Source organism: Eremothecium cymbalariae, chromosome 3 (genome assembly GCF_000235365.1).
Source record: "Eremothecium cymbalariae DBVPG#7215 chromosome 3, complete sequence".
NCBI lineage: Eukaryota > Fungi > Ascomycota > Saccharomycetes > Saccharomycetales > Saccharomycetaceae > Eremothecium > Eremothecium cymbalariae.
Genome location: NC_016451.1, coordinates 600,929 through 623,078, shown reverse-complemented (window position 1 = coordinate 623,078; position 22,150 = coordinate 600,929). Strand labels below are relative to the sequence as shown.

The 22,150-nt window shown below is 38.6% G+C and overlaps 11 protein-coding genes and 1 non-coding gene across 12 annotated transcripts, besides 1 other annotated feature; 8 read left to right on the top strand and 4 right to left on the bottom strand.

The window, feature by feature from the left end:
* Nucleotides 1-122: 122 nt before the first annotated feature.
* Nucleotides 123-2,243, top strand: HDA1 (histone deacetylase HDA1; the record flags this gene model as incomplete). The annotated part of the gene is made up of 1 exon (XM_003645583.1): nt 123-2,243. One exon carries the CDS (start codon nt 123-125, stop codon nt 2,241-2,243), a length of 2,121 nt encoding a protein of 706 aa, XP_003645631.1.
* Nucleotides 2,244-2,446: 203 nt separating this feature from the next.
* Ecym_3323 (Ark/Prk/Nak family serine/threonine-protein kinase) lies at nt 2,447-4,693 on the bottom strand (the record flags this gene model as incomplete). The annotated part of the gene is made up of 1 exon (XM_003645582.1): nt 2,447-4,693. The coding sequence occupies one exon, from the start codon at nt 4,691-4,693 to the stop codon at nt 2,447-2,449; it is 2,247 nt and encodes a 748-aa protein (XP_003645630.1).
* A 786-nt stretch (nt 4,694-5,479) lies between these two features.
* Nucleotides 5,480-5,669: a sequence feature (soloLTR fragment).
* A 232-nt stretch (nt 5,670-5,901) lies between these two features.
* On the top strand, nt 5,902-5,975 carry Ecym_3322. The gene has a single exon. It is a non-coding gene; the product is annotated as a tRNA-Ile (tRNA).
* Nucleotides 5,976-6,119: 144 nt separating this feature from the next.
* On the top strand, nt 6,120-7,349 carry Ecym_3321 (uncharacterized protein; the record flags this gene model as incomplete). The annotated part of the gene is made up of 1 exon (XM_003645581.1): nt 6,120-7,349. One exon carries the CDS (start codon nt 6,120-6,122, stop codon nt 7,347-7,349), a length of 1,230 nt encoding a protein of 409 aa, XP_003645629.1.
* Nucleotides 7,350-7,673: 324 nt separating this feature from the next.
* Nucleotides 7,674-9,398, top strand: BDP1 (transcription factor TFIIIB subunit BDP1; the record flags this gene model as incomplete). The annotated part of the gene is made up of 1 exon (XM_003645580.1): nt 7,674-9,398. One exon carries the CDS (start codon nt 7,674-7,676, stop codon nt 9,396-9,398), a length of 1,725 nt encoding a protein of 574 aa, XP_003645628.1.
* A 278-nt stretch (nt 9,399-9,676) lies between these two features.
* On the top strand, nt 9,677-10,171 carry GPI15 (phosphatidylinositol N-acetylglucosaminyltransferase GPI15; the record flags this gene model as incomplete). The annotated part of the gene is made up of 1 exon (XM_003645579.1): nt 9,677-10,171. The coding sequence occupies one exon, from the start codon at nt 9,677-9,679 to the stop codon at nt 10,169-10,171; it is 495 nt and encodes a 164-aa protein (XP_003645627.1).
* A 188-nt stretch (nt 10,172-10,359) lies between these two features.
* BMT5 (25S rRNA (uracil2634-N3)-methyltransferase) lies at nt 10,360-11,313 on the top strand (the record flags this gene model as incomplete). The annotated part of the gene is made up of 1 exon (XM_003645578.1): nt 10,360-11,313. One exon carries the CDS (start codon nt 10,360-10,362, stop codon nt 11,311-11,313), a length of 954 nt encoding a protein of 317 aa, XP_003645626.1.
* A 38-nt stretch (nt 11,314-11,351) lies between these two features.
* Nucleotides 11,352-12,905, bottom strand: FYV10 (glucose-induced degradation complex subunit FYV10; the record flags this gene model as incomplete). The annotated part of the gene is made up of 1 exon (XM_003645577.1): nt 11,352-12,905. One exon carries the CDS (start codon nt 12,903-12,905, stop codon nt 11,352-11,354), a length of 1,554 nt encoding a protein of 517 aa, XP_003645625.1.
* Nucleotides 12,906-13,246: 341 nt separating this feature from the next.
* On the bottom strand, nt 13,247-14,335 carry IDH1 (isocitrate dehydrogenase (NAD(+)) IDH1; the record flags this gene model as incomplete). Its single annotated transcript, XM_003645576.1, has 1 exon — nt 13,247-14,335. One exon carries the CDS (start codon nt 14,333-14,335, stop codon nt 13,247-13,249), a length of 1,089 nt encoding a protein of 362 aa, XP_003645624.1.
* An 803-nt stretch (nt 14,336-15,138) lies between these two features.
* Nucleotides 15,139-15,645, top strand: FMC1 (Fmc1p; the record flags this gene model as incomplete). The annotated part of the gene is made up of 1 exon (XM_003645575.1): nt 15,139-15,645. The coding sequence occupies one exon, from the start codon at nt 15,139-15,141 to the stop codon at nt 15,643-15,645; it is 507 nt and encodes a 168-aa protein (XP_003645623.1).
* Nucleotides 15,646-16,231: 586 nt separating this feature from the next.
* Nucleotides 16,232-18,034, bottom strand: SGA1 (glucan 1,4-alpha-glucosidase; the record flags this gene model as incomplete). The annotated part of the gene is made up of 1 exon (XM_003645574.1): nt 16,232-18,034. One exon carries the CDS (start codon nt 18,032-18,034, stop codon nt 16,232-16,234), a length of 1,803 nt encoding a protein of 600 aa, XP_003645622.1.
* A 1,599-nt stretch (nt 18,035-19,633) lies between these two features.
* On the top strand, nt 19,634-20,287 carry NCE103 (carbonate dehydratase NCE103; the record flags this gene model as incomplete). Its single annotated transcript, XM_003645573.1, has 1 exon — nt 19,634-20,287. The coding sequence occupies one exon, from the start codon at nt 19,634-19,636 to the stop codon at nt 20,285-20,287; it is 654 nt and encodes a 217-aa protein (XP_003645621.1).
* Nucleotides 20,288-22,150: the final 1,863 nt, after the last annotated feature.

Below are 22,150 nucleotides of genomic sequence, written 5' to 3'. Positions count from 1 at the left end.
CATATTATTGAAATAGTTTCTGCATAGTATACTTACCAGGCAGACTATTGCTTAATTAGAAGTAGGGGTTTGCCTATTTTGAAGTTGAATAAGCGTAGTAGTATAGTGTAAAGATCTTAAGAATGAATCAAGAATCCAAACAGAAGAGAAAATTGGAGATAGATGGCAATGACACAATTGGTGTAGAAAACATGAAAACGGCAGTTTCCAAACTTACGGTGGCACAACAGAAACGTCCTATTATTGTACCCGTTGTGAAACCGAAAATTCATTACGTCCCTTTGAAAACTGGATTGTGTTACGATGTCAGAATGCGATACCATGCCAAAATATTCACATCATATTTTGAATATATTGATCCACATCCTGAAGATCCGAGGAGAATTTATCGTATTTACAAAATATTAGCTGAGAATGGATTAATTGAAGATCCGACTTTAAGTGGTGTAGATGATATAGGGAATCTGATGTTGAAGATCCCGATAAGAGAGGCTACTGAGGATGAAATCTTACTTGTTCACTCAAAGGAACATGTGGAGTTTCTTAAAACAACAAATACCATGAGTCGCGAGCAATTGCTCAAGGAGACTGAGGCTGGTGATAGTGTTTATTATAACAATGATTCTTTAGTAAGCGCTAAACTTTCATGTGGTGGTGCCATCGAAGCGTGTAAGGCGGTGGTAGAAGGCCGCGTGAAGAATGCATTGGCTGTTGTCCGCCCTCCTGGCCATCATGCAGAGCCGGAGGTCGCCGGTGGCTTCTGTCTATTTAGTAACGTTGCTGTGGCTGCACGAAATATTTTGAAAAACTATCCAGAAAGTGTACGGAAAGTTATGATTTTAGACTGGGACATCCATCATGGCAATGGTACCCAACGGGCTTTTTATAACGATAACCGCGTGTTATATGTCTCTTTGCATAGATACGAGTTGGGTAGATATTATCCTGGTACCGAGTATGGTAATTATAATCAATCTGGGGAAGGGAAAGGGGAAGGGTTTAACTGTAATATCCCATGGTCCTGTGGAGGCGTAGGTGATGCTGAATATATGTGGGCTTTTGAACAAATAGTTATTCCAATGGGTCGTGAATTTCAACCAGATCTGGTGATAATATCATCTGGATTTGACGCTGCGGATGGGGATACAATAGGTCAGTGTCATGTATCGCCAGCTTGTTATGGCCACATGACACATATGCTAAAGTCCTTGGCTAAGGGAAACATGTGTGTCGTTTTAGAAGGGGGCTACAATCTAGATTCAATAGCTAAAAGTGCTCTTGGAGTTGTAAAGGTATTGATAGGCGAGCCTCCTGATGAATTGCCAGATCCTTTTAAGCAGCCAAAACCGGAAGCTATCGCTACTATAGAGACTGTAATAAGAGAGCAAGCGAAATATTGGGATTGTTTTAAGAGTAAACACGGTAATTGTGGCGTTAACTGGAAGGAACCGGTTGATGAGTCGTTAACCTTCAAGAACTTCCCATTACAGAGCGCAGTTCGCCAAGAACAGTTTAGAAGGCTTTCAAAAGAATACAAGTTTGTCACACTCCCATTATTGGATATGGAACTATCAGGAGATACCATTATATGTTCACCAAATATTCATGAAACGGATACTTTAATAATATGTGTACACGATACTCCTGAGGTATGGGCAAAGCGTAATCCTCTAACAGGATATATTGATCCATCTACTTCCATTATAGTAGATACGACGTTGTCAATAACCAACTGGGCTTTAGGTAGAAGTTATGGCATTATTGATATTAATATCCCACAATCTTTATTTGAGTTGGACAATTATTCTGCTGTTCTTACGTCTCAAGAAGTTTTGTCGTATCTATGGGATCACTACTTAAAATTTTTTGCACAATTAACGAGAGTTGCATTTGTTGGGATTGGCGATGCTTACAGTGGCTTTGTTCATTTATTAGGCCACAGGGACACCAGAAGTATTGTAAAATGTGCTATATCTTTTACTGATAAGAAGCAGCTAAGGCCTTTAGTTCCATTAGTAGATGAATCTATAAGTGATTGGTACTTCAAAAACTCATTAATATTCACTAGCAAATATCATTCCTGTTGGGGTACTGAAGGTAATGACTCTAAAAAACCAAGAAAGAAATTTGGTAGAGTTTTAAAGTGTAACAGTGATGGTATGAACAATATCTTGGAGGAGAGGTTTGAAGAAGCAACTGATTTCATTTTGGATTCCTTTGAAGAGTGGAGCGATTCTGAATAATTCAGCTATAACCTATATAATATTTGGACCATCCTATTGTGATATCTGGCAGAATAGCATTAATATAAAATACCTGTGCTTAGATATGGAAATATAAAGTTGAATTATTTTGCATGTAATCAAAATAATATATATATATGTATAAATTACAAGGTACTTAATGGAAATGAGACTCACGTTCAATGTTTCTTCCATAAACAAACTCAGCATTCGATAGCGCTTTTGGTATCTTTAGGCATCCGCTTCTTGTTAACGGGAGGGGATTTTAAGTGTGCAGGCTTTGGAGGAGGAGTCGGCCGCAAGTGCACCGGTTTGAATGGCTTTTCTGGTGGTTTCTTCTGATTCTTCGTAGAAAATTTCACTACGCTTGGTGTGTTGAATTGTGATTTGGATCTTGAGACCGGCATAACAGGAGGCTTCTCAGGCTTGATATTATCATCTGAATTCAATTCTTCATTACCGACCGAAATATTTCCAGAGTTCACAGCTTCACTATTGGTGCTTGAGTACAATTCTTGAGCATCTGAGTTAGCTAATAATAAATGAACACGTTTTTGGATGGACACCTGGCCATTCTTTGTTGACAATAAGCTCACCAAACCACCGCTACTAGGATGATACCCCCCAGAATCTGGATCCACAGCATACTCATTATTGATGGGGACATTAGCCAAAGAATCACGTTCCAGCTCACTTCGCCGACTCTCACTGACCTCGGCGGCAGAGAGTGATTTTGGAGTTTTTAAGATTGCATTTAAATACGGAAGTTTTTTTGATGACATTTCTGAGCTTTCCCAGCTGGCAGGTTCTGGGGCATGATAGGAGTAACGTAAAGTACGATTTATCAACTCTGGAGATGAAGATTTACTATCACCTGTATTACTTTTAGAATTAACCAGAAGATTATTCTTATCGAAGGTAACTGGACCCTGGAACTGTTGACTTGATTCGACAGCGCTAATTCCTGTGTAATGCAAAGAAAATGATTCTTGCGACGGCAAAGATGAAAGGGAAAGAGAAAGCGGACGAGAGTTGGCCTTTTTTAAGGATGCTAAATCAGTTGTTTGCATTTCTGAATCGACGTAAACTGGTCTTTTGATGTTGATAGGATTAGCCGCTATTATTTTATTGATATTACCACGTCCACTCCTTACTGGACTTACGGATGATCTTGGTGTTGGAAGAGACGATGTTGGGAGATGACCACTTTCAACTGATGCTTTACTATTATAATTGGATCCGGGCACAAAGTTCTGTGTTTTGTCCCAATCACATGCTGTAGATAATAATTTAGCTTTACTAACCCTTAAAGCTGTATCACCACGTACCTCATTAGGTTGACTAGCTGGCTGGAAAGCACCAGTAACGTATCCCATATTCATTGTGTTGGATGGGAGGACAGAGTTCTGTACTTGTGGAATAACGATAGGAATTTTTGCTTGTTGAGGATTCATCGCTATCATTGGTTGGCTTACTGAATGACGAAGCTGAGATGGTATCTGTTGCTTCAAGGACCGTTCCAAGTAAAAGTTCTTTACTGGGCAAGGCTGACCCTGAATACGACATACTTCTTCCAAAACTTGACAACTGTTAGGTCTGTGGATTGGATTTTCAGCCAACATCACAGTTATTAAATTCTTTAAACGGTTACTATATTGTGGATACGACGGAAACTGAAAATTTGCTTTTAATATTGCAACTTCGCCAGTTTTCTCAAATGGTGTGGTATAATAGCAGAGCTTATACAAGAAAACTCCTAGAGCCCAAATATCAGATTTTTCATCTACGGAAAACCCACGATATAAGTCAATCATTTCTGGGGCTCTATATTGCGCAGTAGTATTCTTCAAAATATCATGCTGGACATAAGATAATTCGTAAGTATTCTTTGGAGGCCTTATAACACCGCATACAGATCCAAAGTCACAAACTTTACAGTCTCCATTTTCAGCGATTAATACATTTTCAATTTTGATATCGCGGTGTATCAATGGTGGTTGTAACGCATGCATAGCTAATATTCCTTGCACAACTTGGTTCATAATCCTGAGTACTTCAAACTCTTTTAATCTATCCTGAAGTCTAGTGTTCATAAAACTAATTAGCCCGCCTCTGGAACAATATTCCATCAATAATACCACCTCATAGGAACCGTTATTTAAGACGGATTTTGAAGCATGAGAATCAATATACGAAACAATATGCTTATTACCCCTTAGTAACTTCATAGCATCTACTTCTGCTCTTAGGGTATTTAGACTCTGCTTGTCGGGCACGTGTACTCTCTTTAAACATGCAACATCTTTAACCTTGGAATCAGGTGAGATCACCTCACAGCAGTAAATTTGAGCAAAACCACCACTTGTGAGATATTTTACAACCTTCACTTTGTGGGAACCTACCGTCAGAACGGTCCCAGGCTGGAATGAATCTTGCGGTAACTGGTTCATTATCGTTCTGCGCCTGCCTCAAATGCAAGGGCACTTAAGCTAACAGTAAAATTCGTGAAGACGGAATTCACTATACAATAATAACCCGTAGACCTAAGATACAGTATATACAATCAGTTGTACAAGTGTGTTGTGAAGGACAAAGACGTCTTAATGTAATTTGACTACTGCGGATAGGGGTTATGGGTTTTGGACCGATCCAGCCAACATCATTAAATACGTTAGTTCTAATGTCTATACTTAGCCAGCAGTATAATGACACATAGGGTAGTTAGTTAGTTTGATTGCCTAGGCTAGCTACTATGGATGTGCTCAGGGGATCTTCCAAGAAGTATTACGGTCTTGTGGCCTGTATCTTAGTGATCGAAGTACTAACGAAGACTCTAAAAAACGATACCCTACTAACTGACGGTAAAACCAGTCCACTAATTATCATGTCGAGGGCGCTCAGCCTAGGTTACGTGCTGGCTTGGACGTCTCTTCGCACGCTGGTTGAGCTCTAGTTGAGGTTCAGGCACTGTTATGCAGTCTCTAAAGGATCAGTTCCCTCTGGTGTCCTAGATGGGACTATGCTAATCTAACTAGTTTGGCCTTCTTATATAGTTTCTGCTGCCCTACTTGAGATCACTAAAGAAGTCAGTATACTGGTTTCAGGATGACGCTCAGCTAAACACTAATAGTCTAACAATCTTCTAATAGCTCTGAAACGCTACTTTTTGATCTGATTTCTGCTTGTTGGTCTGATTTGCGTTGTATTCTGGTTGTTCCCTTGTTCTTATTGTGTAGGGCCACTAACTTGAGGTCACATAATAGCTTCTGCCTTCTCGTCACGTGCTAGCTAATACTTAGGTTGATGATCAGTTACTGTTTATATAGTCTCTAATCTGGCTCAACTACCCTCTAGGGTTCTAGCTGGACCTATATCTAATCTAATCTAGCTAGCTGGGGCCTCCTGATATACTTTCTGTTGTCCTACCTGGGCTTACTTAAAGCAGTCATCGGTGGTTTCACGCTGATACATCATTGTGGGTTTCACGCTGGCATCCTCACAGTGACTATCAGCCTCATATCGGCCTGACAGCTCTGATACGCTGCTTCTTAGCTTGGTTGTCGTTGTCTACTAGCTTCTCTTTTGATTTTACAACACGCACATGATAACTTATATGGTTCTTTAAACAATTATAACTTAACGTTTGCTGAATATTGTAGGTTCCTTGGCCCAGTTGGTTAAGGCACCGTGCTAATAACGCGGGGATCAGCGGTTCGATCCCGCTAGGAACCATTTACTTTTTTTGTCATACTAGCACATTATTCTATCGCATACAATATATGGTAACTTGTTATATATGCTTCTTATAAAGCTCTTCAGAGTAGTACAAAACTTTCAACAACTGCAGGCCAGCATACCGTGGGGCTATACCTTAATATGTCATATACGAAGTGTGATACTATTTCATTTGGGAGTGATAATTGGTGCCTCAAATTACAACCGCTTTATTCCAGAGGTCTATTATCAGCATTAAGCAATGGCCATGTCCATTTGATTGATTGGAATTCGCTTACTTCCATACAAGATATACCTGTACATGGTACTTCAATATCTGCTTTAAAAGTACTGGATAACGATGTCGATTCAGGAAACACGTTTGTGACGGCCTCTGAAGATTCTGTTAAAATATTTGACCTAAGATTAAATCAATGCGTTGCCACTGTTCAGAATGCGAAGAATTCGCCATTCATATCGTTAGACTCTAGACACGGGATGCTTGCATGTGGCACAGAGCTATCAGGAACTGATGCTGAAATACATCTGTATGACTTAAAGAAAATAGATGCGCCGATGAGATCATTTTGTGATTCTCATCATGACGATATTACTGATATCAAGTTTCATGCAAGTGACCCTAGCGTTCTATTGAGTGGATCTACTGATGGCTATGTTAATGTATATGATTTGAAGCAGCAAGAAGAAGAAGAGGCCTTACATCAGGTTATAAACTTTGCCAGTATTCATTCATGTGGCTGGCTTTCTCCTAAAAGAATTTGGGCACTTTCTCACATGGAAACTTTTTCCATCCATGAACTAAATGATAAGTCAGATGAATTGGTCGAGCCCAAACCGTTAGAATTTGGGGATATCAGGAAACCATGGAATTGTGATTACGTGGTTGATATTTTTCCCGGTTGTATAATTACTGGTTCGACACAAGAACAGAGCATGTTGCAATTGCTGCCTTTTTCGAATGAGGAGGTTGATACCACAAATTCAATAATAATTCCAAGAGCACATGGAGACGAGGTAGTTCGGGATGCTTTAATCCACAAGACAACCTCGGAATTGTTCTATTCCGGCGGCGAAGATGGAAATATTGTGCTCTGGAAATCAAACCGAGGCTCATTAAATGTTCCAACAGAGTTCTGGAATTACCAAGAAAAATTGAATGTGTTACATGATCCAAATATCGAAATTGACATGACAGTGGAAAAGGATATTGCATTTGAATCAGAACACGGGATCCCAACTGATTTCAACAAAACCCCAGAAACGGAAGCCGAATTTGGCATCCAGAAGGAATCAAAAAGAAGGAACCATACTCATGATAGAAATAATGAGAAGAAAAGGAAACTGAAGTCCCATAGGTTTACTCCGTACTAGTTAAAAAAGCCCGTGTCTGAATGTATCCAGTGAAGGATAGTTTAAATCTGTATTAGTCATGTGATACGTATGTAATGATTGTACCAAGATGATCAAAAGTTATTGAAAAGTGTCGAATTAATTTCATCACCACTAGCTTCTACACGGGTACCATTGTCATCAGCAAACAAGCAGGGGGGGGGGGAGTTAAGAACCATATTAATCGATTCGTGTAACTGGGTAAACAAAATAACCTTTTAGCTCTCGTTTTAACAGTCATAAATAACTTCAAGATATTACAGGAGTACAAAACGCTTGGTTATTCCGGTGGGAACAAATAGAGAAATGAGTTCGGTAGTTAACAAAAGCGGTACTCGCTTCACACCTAAAATCAGGCAAAGAAGGCCTGTATATGCTGCCCCTACAACTTTACCATCTGATTCTACAGCGCAGGTTCCAACACCGCCATCTACTGTGGTTGGTGAATCCAAAAAGGCAGATGAAGATAAACATAGAGATGGAGATGAGAACGATGTCACAGATTCCAGTTCCAAGCCTAAGTCACCTGTAGATGAAGCTGATCCGTTATCTAACACTCAGCTTGAGAAGGATTTGAATTCTTCACAAACGGGAACACAGTTACCTGAACCTGCTTCCGTGTCAGTATCATTTGTCCAGCGTCGCAGGTCTAGCAGATTGGATTCCCTTTCGTATGGTACTTCTATCTTTAAATCTGGATTTCTGGATTCTCAAAATAATGCACCCACTGTTAAACTGGAGTCCCAACGAATGAGACGGCTTTCGACGATTTCGACCGGTAACATCAAAAAGAAGAGGGTGAGTAGTATCTCAGGCTCAGATACTTCATTTCAAGCCATTAAAAAGCACAGAATGTCTTCACGCTCTTCTATTTCCCGAAAATCAGGATCAGCCCAACGGATCAGTATTGTTTCAAGATTGAGTTCACCTGAGGCTTCTGTTTTACCATCTGCGAATCCCTCATTGAAAAGGGAGTCCGAGAGTGGATATTATCAGAGAACTGATGATCTATACCAAACATATAAAATTTCCACACTGAAAGAACTCCCAAGAAATATTGCTGATGAGGATTCTGCAAGGTATATGATTGATGAGAATAGCTTTACAATGGCTGATCTTTGTAAGCCGCTGCTACCAATCGGTGAAGTGTCTGATAATTTCCACCGTGCAAAAGCGGCGTCTAAGGCTAAAATGGAGGCGCGTAGGAAGAGAAGGGAATTAAGACAGGTCGCAAGACAACAGTTAAAACCTCTGAGTGAACTGTCTTCCGAAGAACAAGAAAAATTGAAGCTGGAACGTAAAAAAGCTGCGGAGGAAATTCTAAATACAGATGTACCGGATGAGAAACCAAATCAAACAATTCAGCTAAAACTTAATCAAGATGGGGACATGGTTGTTGATGAAGAATCTACAGTCGTTGATAGACACAGAAATGCATCTTATGAAAATTCGCAGAAAGAGAGGTTAGATAGCAATCCATTTGAAAACCTCTATAATTCGTCAACATATGGCCGCCAGAACTATACAGATCCATGGACTACAGAAGAACTTGTAAAATTTTATAAAGCACTTTCAATGTGGGGTACGGACTTCAACTTAATTGCACAGTTGTTTCCATATAGAACGAGAAGACAGATCAAGGCTAAGTTTGTAAATGAAGAAAAGAAACACCCTTTAATTGTTGAACTGGCCCTACGATCTAAACTTCCTACAAATTTTGAGGAATATTGTACGAATGTGCAGAAAAATATCGGTACAATTGAAGAGTTCAATAATAAACTGGAGCAGCTGCAAGTTGAACATGAAGAACATTTAAAAGAAATAGAAGTTGAAAAGCAGCATGCCAGAGAACAAGATTTACAGCAGCAATCTTTCAAAGAAAACGAACGTCTTAACCGCGATAAGAAGATCCAAGGTGGTTTGAGACATGACAAATTAAGGGCTTACCGTAAATCTGAAATCTTTTTGGGTACAATTGATGACTTAAAGAAGAAGAGAGCCGAAGAGCTCGAAGCTGGTGCCAAAGAATGAAGGAAGCATGTAATATGAGCACTGCTTACATTTTTTGCCCATTGAAATATAAGTAAATAATGAACACTGCAGGATCCAATGTATAGATTGCGTATACCTATTATATAGTTTTATTTAATTCCACTGTTCTTCTGTGTGTAATATTCCTAGTAACGATAGTTGAATGACATAATTTATTACAAAAAAATTATGGGATTGATCTCCAGATAAAAAGGCCAAGAGTACCTTCAGATGCATGTAGATCTTAAACACTCAAATAAGCAACGGAGGTTATAAAAATGAATTTGAACATAGAGAGGGATTTGACAGGATTTTGTATTAAATTCGAGGTTAGACCAGTTAATTTTTTTATGCTAAGAATAATGAAACTTTGTATATGGATTTTACTGCAAATATTGGGCTACTTCCTAATACATTACATTTCTCTTAGAGAGAAGGTGATCTTCGTAAAAATATTATTCTCTTCGATCACCTTATTCTTAATAAGAACTCCAACAATTGATTCTTTTTACGTTTTCAGAGATTATGGTATCCAAATATCGACTACTAGAGGTTGTGTACTTCTTCCCCAAAAGTTAAACGATGTTTTATTCGAGACGAAGACCTTTATACCAACTGATGAGATAGTAGATGTTGTCATTAATGAGGGGATTCAAGGGTTTTCTGTCATATTTTATCTCTGTGCAATCGTTAAAAGATCGAAGAAATTGCATATAATATTCCCGGTATGTATATCCACATATCCAAAAATTCTGAGAGGTATATTTTACTAACTTATGGATGCAGAATAGTGAACCAAGGCTGAAACAACTTGAACAAGTGTATCAGTTGATTCAATCATATTTATCTTCTTCCTAAAGGTTTAATATTTTCTCCCAGTTCACATAAAAATTTTCAACAGTGTAGGCTCATCTAAAAAGCCCAAATAGTTATTCAACACATTAGAATACAAATAAGCAATATGGCACGCAAATTAAAGGGCAAGGCTAACTCAAAAGGGCTAAAAGGTACTTTGCAAAGATATCAGGCTACTGAGCAAGCCAAATCTAAGCATAAACGGAGGCATGAATATGAATTGAAGAAAGGTAAACCAACAAAGCAGGCAAAAAGAAAAGAGCTACAGAGGACGTTTGTTCCATTTGAACGTGATGCCACTTTATTGTTAGTTGGAGAAGGTGATTTTTCTTTTGCCAAATCTATAGTAGAACAAGGTTATATTAAACCAGAAAACCTAATCGTAACGAGTTATGATAGCGGCACTACGGAAATTAATTTAAAATATCCACATACATTTTCGGAAAATTATGATTATCTAGTATCTCGAGGTATCAAGATATTCTTTCGCATTGATGCTACTAAGTTAATTTCAAGTTTTAAGCTCACAAAAAGGACTCCATGGTCCAAGGTTCTAGGACCTCAATGGGGTAGTAAACCGCTAAACTACATCATGTTCAATTTCCCACATACTGGCCATTCTATTAAAGATCAAGATCGTAATATTAAAGAGCACCAAGAGCTTGTATACGGATATTTCGATAGCTGTAATCAGCTGTTTCAATTGGTTAACAATAATTCCGGACCGAACTGCAATAGTAGTATGAATGGATACTCGTTAGATGGTGAAGCGCAACTCAATGACGACTCTGGTAAAGTTATTATATCGCTTTTCGCTGGAGAGCCTTATGAGTCCTGGAAAATTAAACTTCTGGCAAAAAATAATAACTTCAGGCTTGAACGGTCGAATAAATTTGAATGGTCAACATATCAAGGATATAACCACAAGAGAACACGTAGTGAGCAAGATACTACTGTTCCCGCAGCTCAAAGGGATGCAAGAATATTTATTTTTGAAAAAAGCTATAAAAAGCGCCAATCTGCGCAGTCACTCAAGGACTCGGATGATGAAGATGATTAAGATAAATTGCAATATGCGACCATTGTTTTCGCAAGTTTTTAAGTGGGGTACATAGTAATAAATTCATTTAGTGTATAGGTGTTTCCAGCTATTGGATCTAAGATCTCATCTTCATTTAACACAACCAAGTTTCGCTTCCTTAGAGTCTGCGCTAAAGTTTTTAATTTCTCAGCATCATACACATTACCACTTGGTAACATTACAGGGTTTTCAAATAACCTAGATTGGACTTGATGTGCATAAGGTAGTTTTTCAGCGATGGGGGCGAACTCTGAACTACAAACAGGGCAATTATTTCGTAGAACTTCAGTACTCAAATAATGAGATAGTCCACTATCAGGAGAAACAAAAGCCTTTTGTTCATGCAAACAGTCCTTGGTTTTCAATGAAGAAATTCCTAGGGATAAATAAATTAATAGAGGATCATGATATGATATTCCATACATGGAATAGTAAGCCTTCAAGAACATTTCATTCAACCGATCCCACCTCTTATCATCAAGCAACTCCATGTAACGTTTAATATCCAAAGTATTCGTCAGGGAATTAGCCTTCACATTAATATCTGTTTTCGTATTCTTCTTAGAACTATTAGGCAATTGTAAAAAAAAGAATGACCAACAGTCTTCTTTAGCTTGCAGCACTGATTGTTGTTTCATCAAATCGTCAGCATTTGGAGTAGGAATATAAGATGACATATTAGACTTGCATGTTTTGATAAATACCAAAAGACCAGCCGCTAATTGTAAATCCACCGGATTTAAGTATAAAAACTTAACCAAATACTTTTGAAAGCACACGATAGCTCTTGTATAGTCTTCCACTTTGACATATTCTATATACTCTTGAAATCTTGCCTCAAACTCCAAGGTTGACGAAGTATTCTTCAAGTAAGTATTGTTTTCTTTTATCCAATCTAATAAGGGACCTAACTCATGGTTAATAGTTAGCTGCTTTGAAATCCTATTGGTCGTTAATAAAATGTCATAATCTAATAATAAGTCCAATCCTTGCTGCTTTAAATATTCCACGCCTGGATTCACAATAGGTCTTTCATGTTCGTTTGTAGTCGTCGCATTCGTAAGCTGAGAACTTGCCGAGCTCAACTTTCTTTTCAGTCTAGCAGGTGGGGGGGTCGAACCGCAGCTAATGTCATCAGCCCCCTCATAAGAATTGCCATTCCTCGTCAAGTAATCACCAATTAATAAATTTGTATATAATTGATACCATTCAATCAATCTGTTTGATTCTTTACTTTTCTTAATGTCATCTAGATCTTTGTAGTATTTGATTCGTGCTTGTATACGTTGCAAAAGCTGTAACTCAACATTAACTCTCTTTGACAACTTGCGCTCCAACTTTTCAATTCCCAATATAATATCATTTAACTTCGCAATACTACTTGCATCATTATTAGGATTACTTATTAAATCATCCAATTCAGAAAAGTTCTTTTGTAACGCAGCTGATTCCTTATCTATGAGTCTCTGACATTGCTTCAAATTACGTTTTAATAATTCACTTGGTATATGAAATTGTTGCTCATTTAACTTCAAATGGAAGTCCACAGTGGGTTCATTCATTATCGACATTTTAAGGAAACGTTTGAATGCCTATTTTGATCCGAATACACTTGGTGATAAGGTAAACCCTATCTGAGGAGAGGATGAAGCCAAGACGTTTAAAAGTTGTTGTGGCGGAATCCCCCTTGAACTTTTGCAGAACCCCGCTACAGCTAAACGTGACCTGAACAACGAATCACCAATGCACATTCATCGACACAAAGTATAATTTTGAGTGCTCTCGTTTTCTATTCTTATATATGTTTCGATAATAGAATGTTACTAGAATATATAGATTCTTTTATACATATATCTAACGCAAGAGTGCAGATTTTCTTTTCTATTTTAATACATAAAGTGAGGTGAAAAATTCATAAAGTTGACAGTTTGTCAACGATAGCCTTCGTAAACTGGGTGGTAGAAGCGTGTCCACCAATGTCTTTGGTTGTATGTTTACCTTCAGCAATAACTTCGTAAGTGGCCTTTGAAATTCTGTCCGCGTAATCGTTCAATCCCAAGTGTCTCAACATTAAGGTAGATGATAAGATCATAGCAGTTGGGTTAGCTACATCTTGTCCCTTAATGTCCAGCCCAACGTGTCTAGAACCGGGCTCAAAAACCGCGTATTCTCTACCAAAGTTGGCACCTGGAACCAAACCAGGACTCCCGATTAAAGCAGCGCCCACATTACCCAAAATAGAACCGTATAAGTTAGGTGTCACTAGAACGTCGAATTGGTGAGGCTTTGCAACCGCTTGCATCGAAGCATTGTCAACAATAATGCTCTTGACTTCAAGTTCAGGATACTCCTTAGCACCAATTTCATTGACTGTATTTCTGAACAAACCATCACCCAACTTCATTATATTAGCTTTGTGCACTGCACAGACCGACCTCCTATTGTTCTTTAAGGCAAAATCAAACGCAAATCTAGCAATTCGCTCAGATTTAGCCTTGGTCATGATTTTCAAGGATTCAACTACACCAGGTACAGACTCATGCTCCAAACCGGAGTACTCACCTTCCGTATTCTCCCTTATAATTACGAGGTCGACGTCCTTTAATTTTGTCTTCACACCTGGAAATGACTTGAATAATGCCACATTTGCAAAGATATCTAGTTGCTTTCTAAAGGCAACATTTAGTGAACCATGCCCAGTCTGATCCGCTGGTGTAGACCAGATACCTTTCAAACCAACCTTGTTTCTTTTCAATGATTCAACAGCTTTCTGCACACCCTCCATGTTCTCTTCTAACCCAGAAAGCTCCACAGATTCCCAATCGATAGGCACATTCTCAGCCTCAAAAATGTTAACGACAGAATCGGTAACTTCCTTACCAACACCATCACCTGGAATTAAGGTAACTGTATAACGACCACCATATTTCTTTGGTAATAACTGCCCGCTGGCAAGAGCAAACCTTCTCTTGCTGATCTGAACGAATGTATTCCTCAACATGTTAAATAGAAAAATGGCCAACCCAGCTGTTGTGAAACTTGATGTTAGAATTGGGTAAAGCAAACAAAGATTATTGGAAACGCGCCTGTTTCTTGTACTAGCGCTTGTAGAACTTAATATCTGGGTCCAGTTTGTATATATACAATTTAAACCAGAGGGGAAGCTAATATCATCTTTATGTAGTTCCGTATCTCGGCTTTACCAGTTGGACTACTTTCGGAACCGACTATCGGACATCAGAAGCACAAAGACACATAATATGCCTTAGGTATGAGATTGGATTAATTTAACTTAATCTTTGAATTAATGAGCTATACTGCTTCTAACAAGGAATAGCCATTGGAAAGATGGGAAAGCTACCTAACTTTTGTAAACTTTCTGTCATTAAAACTTGGTCTGTTACGATGACTTTCTTGGCTGTCATCTAGAAACGAAGCCGTCAGTCGAACCTTACCTCTACGAAGTTTATGTGATGGTGCAAAGATTGAGAAAGAGATAGCCACATATAAGACTAGAGTACATATACATATTACATAATACGGTTTGAGTTCAGCTTGAGCACCAAAGGCTGATCACTTAAATGGTCTTCCTAAATTTCCGTGAACTAGCGGTACAAAATAGGCGTAATTATGCTTTTTTAAAGATGAGCTATAAACCGGGTAACCATCTTTATACTTAAAATTTTTAAAGTTTAAATTTTGATGAAATATTGTTCGCTCGAGCCTACATATATATCATGCATACGCATTGTTATATACATTTTGAGACTCTCAAAAGATATGATTTAGAGAACACCAGGAGATATGAATGTGAATAATTCAGGACTGGTGTCAAGTTACAGGCCTTTAATAAGGGCTTTGGTTAAGGCTAGTAAAAGGAGCCATATTGAACAGATAAAACAGGATATCAAAAAAGAGATTACTGTTCTAACATATAAGAAGATTCAAACAGTAAGAGAACAAGCAGACATGAAGGATTCTAATGAGAAATTAAATTTATTAAAGCTATCGCACTCCCTTTCGAAGCAAATTGAGGATTTAAAATCTCAAGATCCAAGTAAATCTAAAAAGTTGTTTTTTTATCCACATTCAAAGGAGCTAAGGTCTATAATAATGTCTGATCCTGTTAGTAGGGGGGTGTTTGAAAAGAGGCTGGAACATTTAATGGATGTTGCAGCTTTTGTGAAAAATCAAATGGAATACGATATATTAATTGACCGTTATAATCCAGGTTTGGGAATGTCTCAGGAGGAGAAAGTTAGAAGGACCGCTAATAAGGTCGGTCTTCAAGTTCCTGAAGACGTTTTGTAGATTTAAATTAAAATCAAATTCTCTCACTTCTTACTTTCTTTAAGAATCAATTAAACATATTAGATACATTGTATAAGGATATTATTGAACAGAACGAGTAGTTATGTGCATGTAATTAGCTGTTCCTTTCTCTTTAGTTTTTTTTGTTTTTTTTGTTCTTGCTTCTTGGTTTCTTGATATTTGTAGATGGGCCCATCCGCCGCCAAAGACTCATGAAATAATAGATTGGATACAAAACCAAAATACCCACAAACCTATCTCTACAAACTTTTAAATGCTATATGATTAAAAAATATCAAGAACTGAATATGCGTCAGTAAAAAAATTTAAAACTCTCTACTTTTCTGAACCCTCATAAAATCATCTAAAAAACATGAAAATCGTTGCGTAAAACCCCATTAGAACATTAGAATTAATAAATACGATAAGCATATAATACAACATGGTGATAGGGAAATAAAAAACCAGTAATAATAATATTTTAAAACTTTTTGATTTTGATTTTGATCTTATTCATTATGCCATTTTTCCTCATTATTATTAATATTTTTTTTTTGAATTTTTTTAGAATTTTAACTATATTTCATCAACAGTAGTTTTGTACTTTATCTCTCCAGCGAATGCTACTTAAAAAGGCGCCATACGACCAAGTTAAATGTCTAGCGCCTTGTAAAAATCCGGTATATTTGTTGAATTGTTCGCTCATTTCACCTTCTTCGCTAACATGTAGTCTCACTTCATCCAAAAAGGAGTCTCCATAACTGACAATAGAATGCATTGTTTGATGGTATGCAGGGCTATTAAATGGAATAATTAACCGAGCTTCAGTTTTACTAATAGAACTTAAACCATTGAATATCAGACTCCAAAATGCACAGTTCCAATTATCGTTGTCCAATTCAATTACCAAATCTTTTGATGATTTATAGTGTTGATACACAAATTTGTACATCATTTCTGCAGCCGTGGAGGTAGCTAAAAACCATGGGTTGGCCTCAGAAACGCCTATTCCATTATAGATATCCTCTGGATATCTCCCTAAACCGACGCCCATGTTGAGATTAGCCCTTCCGTGGTTGATAGGGTACAAAATACTCATTCTCTTTACCATCTCGTACAATACATTAAGGATAGCCGGGTGATCAATATTAAATGGTACAGCACCGATTGATGATGGTTCAAAGTCAAGCTCATCGTGCGTTAAGATACTTCCAATCAATGAACCAATGTTTAGACCAGAACGCTGGCCCAAAATGCTAGGGGTTTCGACAATAAAGTTCAAATTATGGTTTAGAAATCCGCTGTCCTTTATCATAAACGTTGTAACAGCATCTATAATTGACTGTAATCGCTCAAGAAATAAAACATCTGCTTTAAAGACCCCATTTGAAATATGCAAAAAACTTAATTTTAAAGCCTTTAATTGGCATAGAGTGGTGAAAAAATGTATACCAATTACTTCTTCCCATAAATCGAAACTCTCCTTAAACCAATTTTCCATAATGTATACCAAATCATAGTATATCACTTTACTAAATAACTCCTGTTCGTTTTGGAATGTCAACGGTAGTGAATCTGTGCCATAATAAGATCTGTACATTGTTGCAGCATCTTCCAAAGTTAAATTATTCCCTTTTAAGTAGTTCAAGAAATTCATGATAGTTATTACTCTCAAAGCAGGACCATCATTCTGAGGTCTACCCCAACTCCCAGTAAATTGAGAATTATCCACCATAAACTTGGGTTCCCCTAGGCCAGATAGATCATCTTCAAAGGAACCGCTAGGATTTTGGACCCTCTGCAACACATACGTGTTGTTGATATACTTTAAAACTGTACCTACAAGGGTAATGTTGACACGTGGTGTGTCTACTAATATATTCACAACAGTGTTAACGGTGATAGCACCATCTCTAGTCCACTGGTAAAAATAATCTGGATGCTCTTTGGAAGTAGATGCAACCACAACACCTTCTGCAACACCTTCAGTAGAAACTAATCCGTTATTCAATCTAGAATCACCAATATTCGTCAACATATTTTCCAAACTGATCTCCTTTTGTTCTTCGATCCACTTCGAAAAATCCGCCCTGGAAATCGTACTAGGCGTTATTTGATTCAACTGAATGTGCTTGTTAGATGCGCCAATTGATAAGACTGTCCTGTTATTGAAGTCAAGTACAGTTACTATAGTCTTTGCTTCCAATCCTTTTGATCTCATGGCACTAGAGTCATTGCCAAGCCGCAAGCTGATTGGATAAAATGAGCTGAAAGCATCATGGAAGAACCAGATTATTGCAAAACTTATCGCCGTTAGGGCCCATGGAGAACGCACCAATCTATGACTCCTAGAATGATGGCTAGTAATTGTTTTCTGAAATTTCCCCATGAATACTATATCTAGCAAGTAGATGGAAAACGCGTATGATGATATGTTCTTGTCCTAATAACTAAACTACTATTTTTATGTTGGAAAAAGTTAGAAGGAACTAATATTAAATCCATATTAAATAAAACGAATTTAACTCAATAAAGAGAACACAATACCCTTTCCCAACCAAAATCCCCACAAACACTAAGAAATATATATATATATACTTTTAGTGTCAATCCCAACTCGTCCACAAGTACCTTTTTGTTCCCTGCCATCCAACCTCCTTCCCCCTCCTCCCCCCTCCCCCAAAACTCTGTATGACCTTCACACAAAAATGAGTTTTTGTGTAAATTTCGAGACATAGGAAACTCGAAAATATCTATATCTAATATTATCTCATACAAAAAAAATTCCTCAATTATAAAAAATCCCCATCCCACAAATATTAAAAACTTACACCATCCTCGAAGTTCCATATTCTCGACGACATATTGCTACCAGTCCTCTTAATTAACACTGCTTTTTGTTTGTGTAACCTCGTCATGCAAAAATGCTGTTGTATGCCTCTTAAAAAACCTGTATTACGTTATCAAAAACTCCCCCCGGGAGATGTTCAGTACGTAATCACCTTCTCCTTATGGCGACTACCGCCATGCCGCCTGTGAGCGGGAGGGGCCCGAGCGCGCCTTACCTCTTTATCCTAGCTTTTCTGTACAATGCTTTAATATTCCTCGAGAAAACTCTATGCGCGCGGGCGTTTCTGAGAGTCAGCTGCCTCCGTCAACTCACGTTTTTTCCGTTCCACCCTAGCAACCATATACTACCTATTCGAAAAAATACAACCACGGTTGTGTCCAGCGTCCCGGTATCCCCCCCTCGCCGTCGTCCAATACCGTGTGTTTTTCTATCACGTGACGTTGTGTATCCACATTTCAACGTTTTATTTGTATTTCTTTTTTTGTTCTCGAGAAAAAAAATCGTTCAACGCCCGGCCAGACAGACCGGTCAGACAGACAGGTCTACCCACATTTTTTAAATTGTACCTAATTTAATTTTTTAGTAGTGAGCAATGCTGACATCACCGTTATCTGTTGAGTTTGAGCACCTATTCAACGCAAAACACTCCCAACTTCCGAAGAATGATAACTGAGATGCTCGAGGAAGTTGCAGATCAGCGTTCTCTGGCCTTCTGGCCCTCTAGGTATGCTTACCATATATCCCCTTCTCTTTTCTTTCTGGTGCCTAGTAACCACTCTAGACTCTCATATAAATACGAGGTTATATGCAAACTTTGCAAAACCCTTCGGCCCTCTTGCTGCATACATGAACCAATTTTAATTGATTCTTTCTGAGCACAATCTTTGACGGTGTTTTCTCTCCTGCCATATAATTTTGGTTATTACTACACTATTCTACAAGAATTATCTTCCTTCCCCCTTTCTCCCACCTCCCCATTCCAGCAGCTCCCATAAGCACAGAAAAAGGTAGCCTATTTATTATAACCAGTGCCCATCCAAAACAGAAAGGAAAAAGAAAAAAACTTCCGCATATCGCCATTGTTTCTATCAGTCTTATTATTCTTATTCAATTATCATCATTAAAAAATATACTAGCATGACTTATACTACATCCGCTTTACCTTTCTCTCTATCCGCAGACTCGAACATCAAAGATATTCTAGAGGCAAACGCTAAATGGAGAAAAAGAATGCAGGATCAATTTCCGACCCTATTCGGTCTCAATGCGCAGGGTCAATCCCCCCACACATTGTTCATAGGCTGCTGTGACTCACGTTACAATGAGACTTGTTTAGGCGTCATACCAGGTGAAGCATTCACCTACAGGAGCATTGCCAACATCATTGATCCTGCGGATACTGGATATTTAGCAATTATAGAATTTGCTGTCAACGTAATGAAAGTTAACAAAGTTGTCATCTGTGGCCACACCGACTGTGGCGGCATTAAGACCTGTCTGATGCATAAGGATCCTACCGCCTCCGCCGCTTCCCCGCCAAAATTGTCCACCAACAACATTACAAAACATCTTCAAGACATCGATGATCTGTATTACGAACACAAAGACGCCATTGTGTCGTTAGACGCCGACAAGCAGATTTTGCACTTAGCTATCGCAAATGTTCGAAAACAATACCTTAAAATTTTGCAAAATCCGACTGTCCAAAGTGCCGTGCAACAGAGCCGTCTACAGGTCTACACGATGCTCTACCATGTTGATTCAGGCGCCCTGCAGGTAGTGAACACCTAAAAAATACAAATTATAGAAACAGATACACAAAAAAAACTGATATTTTAGACCGATATAACCACACAGAAAAATAATTTAATAGTGCCTATTATTATTACTAGTTGTCCGAAAGAGAAGGAGAAAGAACACATTTGTCCCTCCCTTACTCTCTTACCAATTATATTTTTCCCCACCGATTTCTAGCACCATTGTCTGTCGGCTCGTATATCGTACGCGCCTGTGTATACAGATATACATGTACCCAGCTTCTGCGCGCCGATTTCTGCGCGCCTGGGCGTCTATGCAGTTTCTGGCAAAAAACATAACGGGCTCAGGCGGGGCACGAGCAATGGGCTGTGGGATCGGAAGAATGTACTCAAGCTATGTGCCCAACGAACACAGAAACCTTCCTCTTTTTTCCCTTATTCCCTCTCATCACTCCCTCCTAACCTTTAAAGGAACCCATACTACTTTTAACAGAAGAACGTACCGGATATATATCTCATACATTTATATCAACGGCTTGTGTAGCTTCGAAGAATACAATACATGAATAATACAATGCAAGGTAATAATACAACGAAAAAATGGAGAACCACAAACTCCTATTTTTGTTCCCTCTTTGTAAGCGATCTGCGGCCTCGGGGCGAAGGAGACGGACGTCCTGCGCACGCACCTCGTGTTCCAAACGCCATAATACCGTACAAATATATAATGCAGTTGATGCCAATCCAACATTGTTTCTCTCTAACTCTTAGCTTTCCTATTCAAACACACACCTTATACCGTATGTTTTTTCCTCTTTTATCGCTGGGCTCTGTCGACCCACTCTCGATAAAAAAATAATAGGCATACCTCCAACATATTCGCCCTTGAAACGAAACGACGCGCCAAGCTAAAGCACCACACGACATGTACATATACCGTATTTATCCATCTGCTTGCTATCTAGCTAGACAACAACAACAACAAAACGCCGCAGGAGACATAAACACCCGCACAGGAAAGCCCGCCTTCCATGCGTGGCCTGCACCACCGATGTGTCAACCAGAAAACCAACACATATCCCTACACACACTCCCGGTATCAGGACACTATACCACACAGACGCTTAAAGACCTTACAGACCCTATAGACCCTACAGACCCTTAAAAAGCTGAACAAATCTTGAAACCTCTCTCCATGACACAAAACTGATGCGAGCGAACGGCTCTGTCCCTCCTATCTGCGTCGCCGTTCCTTTTTGTGTCGGGATCATCTTTTGCCATTCCAGCAGACGCACACTGCTGTCGGCTAAGCTCACGACTTCCGAGATAGTCCTGCAACAGCATGGTTGGCAAAGAACAATCGCTGACTCTTTTGCGTGTTCTTAAGGGAAACGTAATTGAACGTGCTTTGAGCGAAAAACACAATGACTCTTGTTATTGTGTTTGTGAAATAACCTTGATGGATTCGCTGCGGCTGTTTCTGCGGGATCACATCTGGCGATTCTTTTCGACTGTCGATTTCTTTTCGGCCGTTCTGCTTGGTCTTCTGAAGAACAATGGCCATTGTTAGTGACACCGAGTTGTATTATTCCCATTCACACTTGTGCCGTTTCTTTTTTGGAGTTCACACATACCAAGATGTACGCTGTAGGCAATCAATCCATCAGATTCATCCATTATCTTTTTGCGTACGAGCTGGATTTAATAGAAACGAGAGCAAATGGTGGTACATAAATGTTTAGTGAGTAATTTATACACAGACGCATAGTGTATATATATATATATATATATATAGTACGGGAAGAGTAGTGTTTGCAGACAGCTCTATTCCAAGCAAGACATAGTTGGGAGAACGTGTGTCGTTGTGTAGCGGGTAGTTTTTTAATACAACTCGATT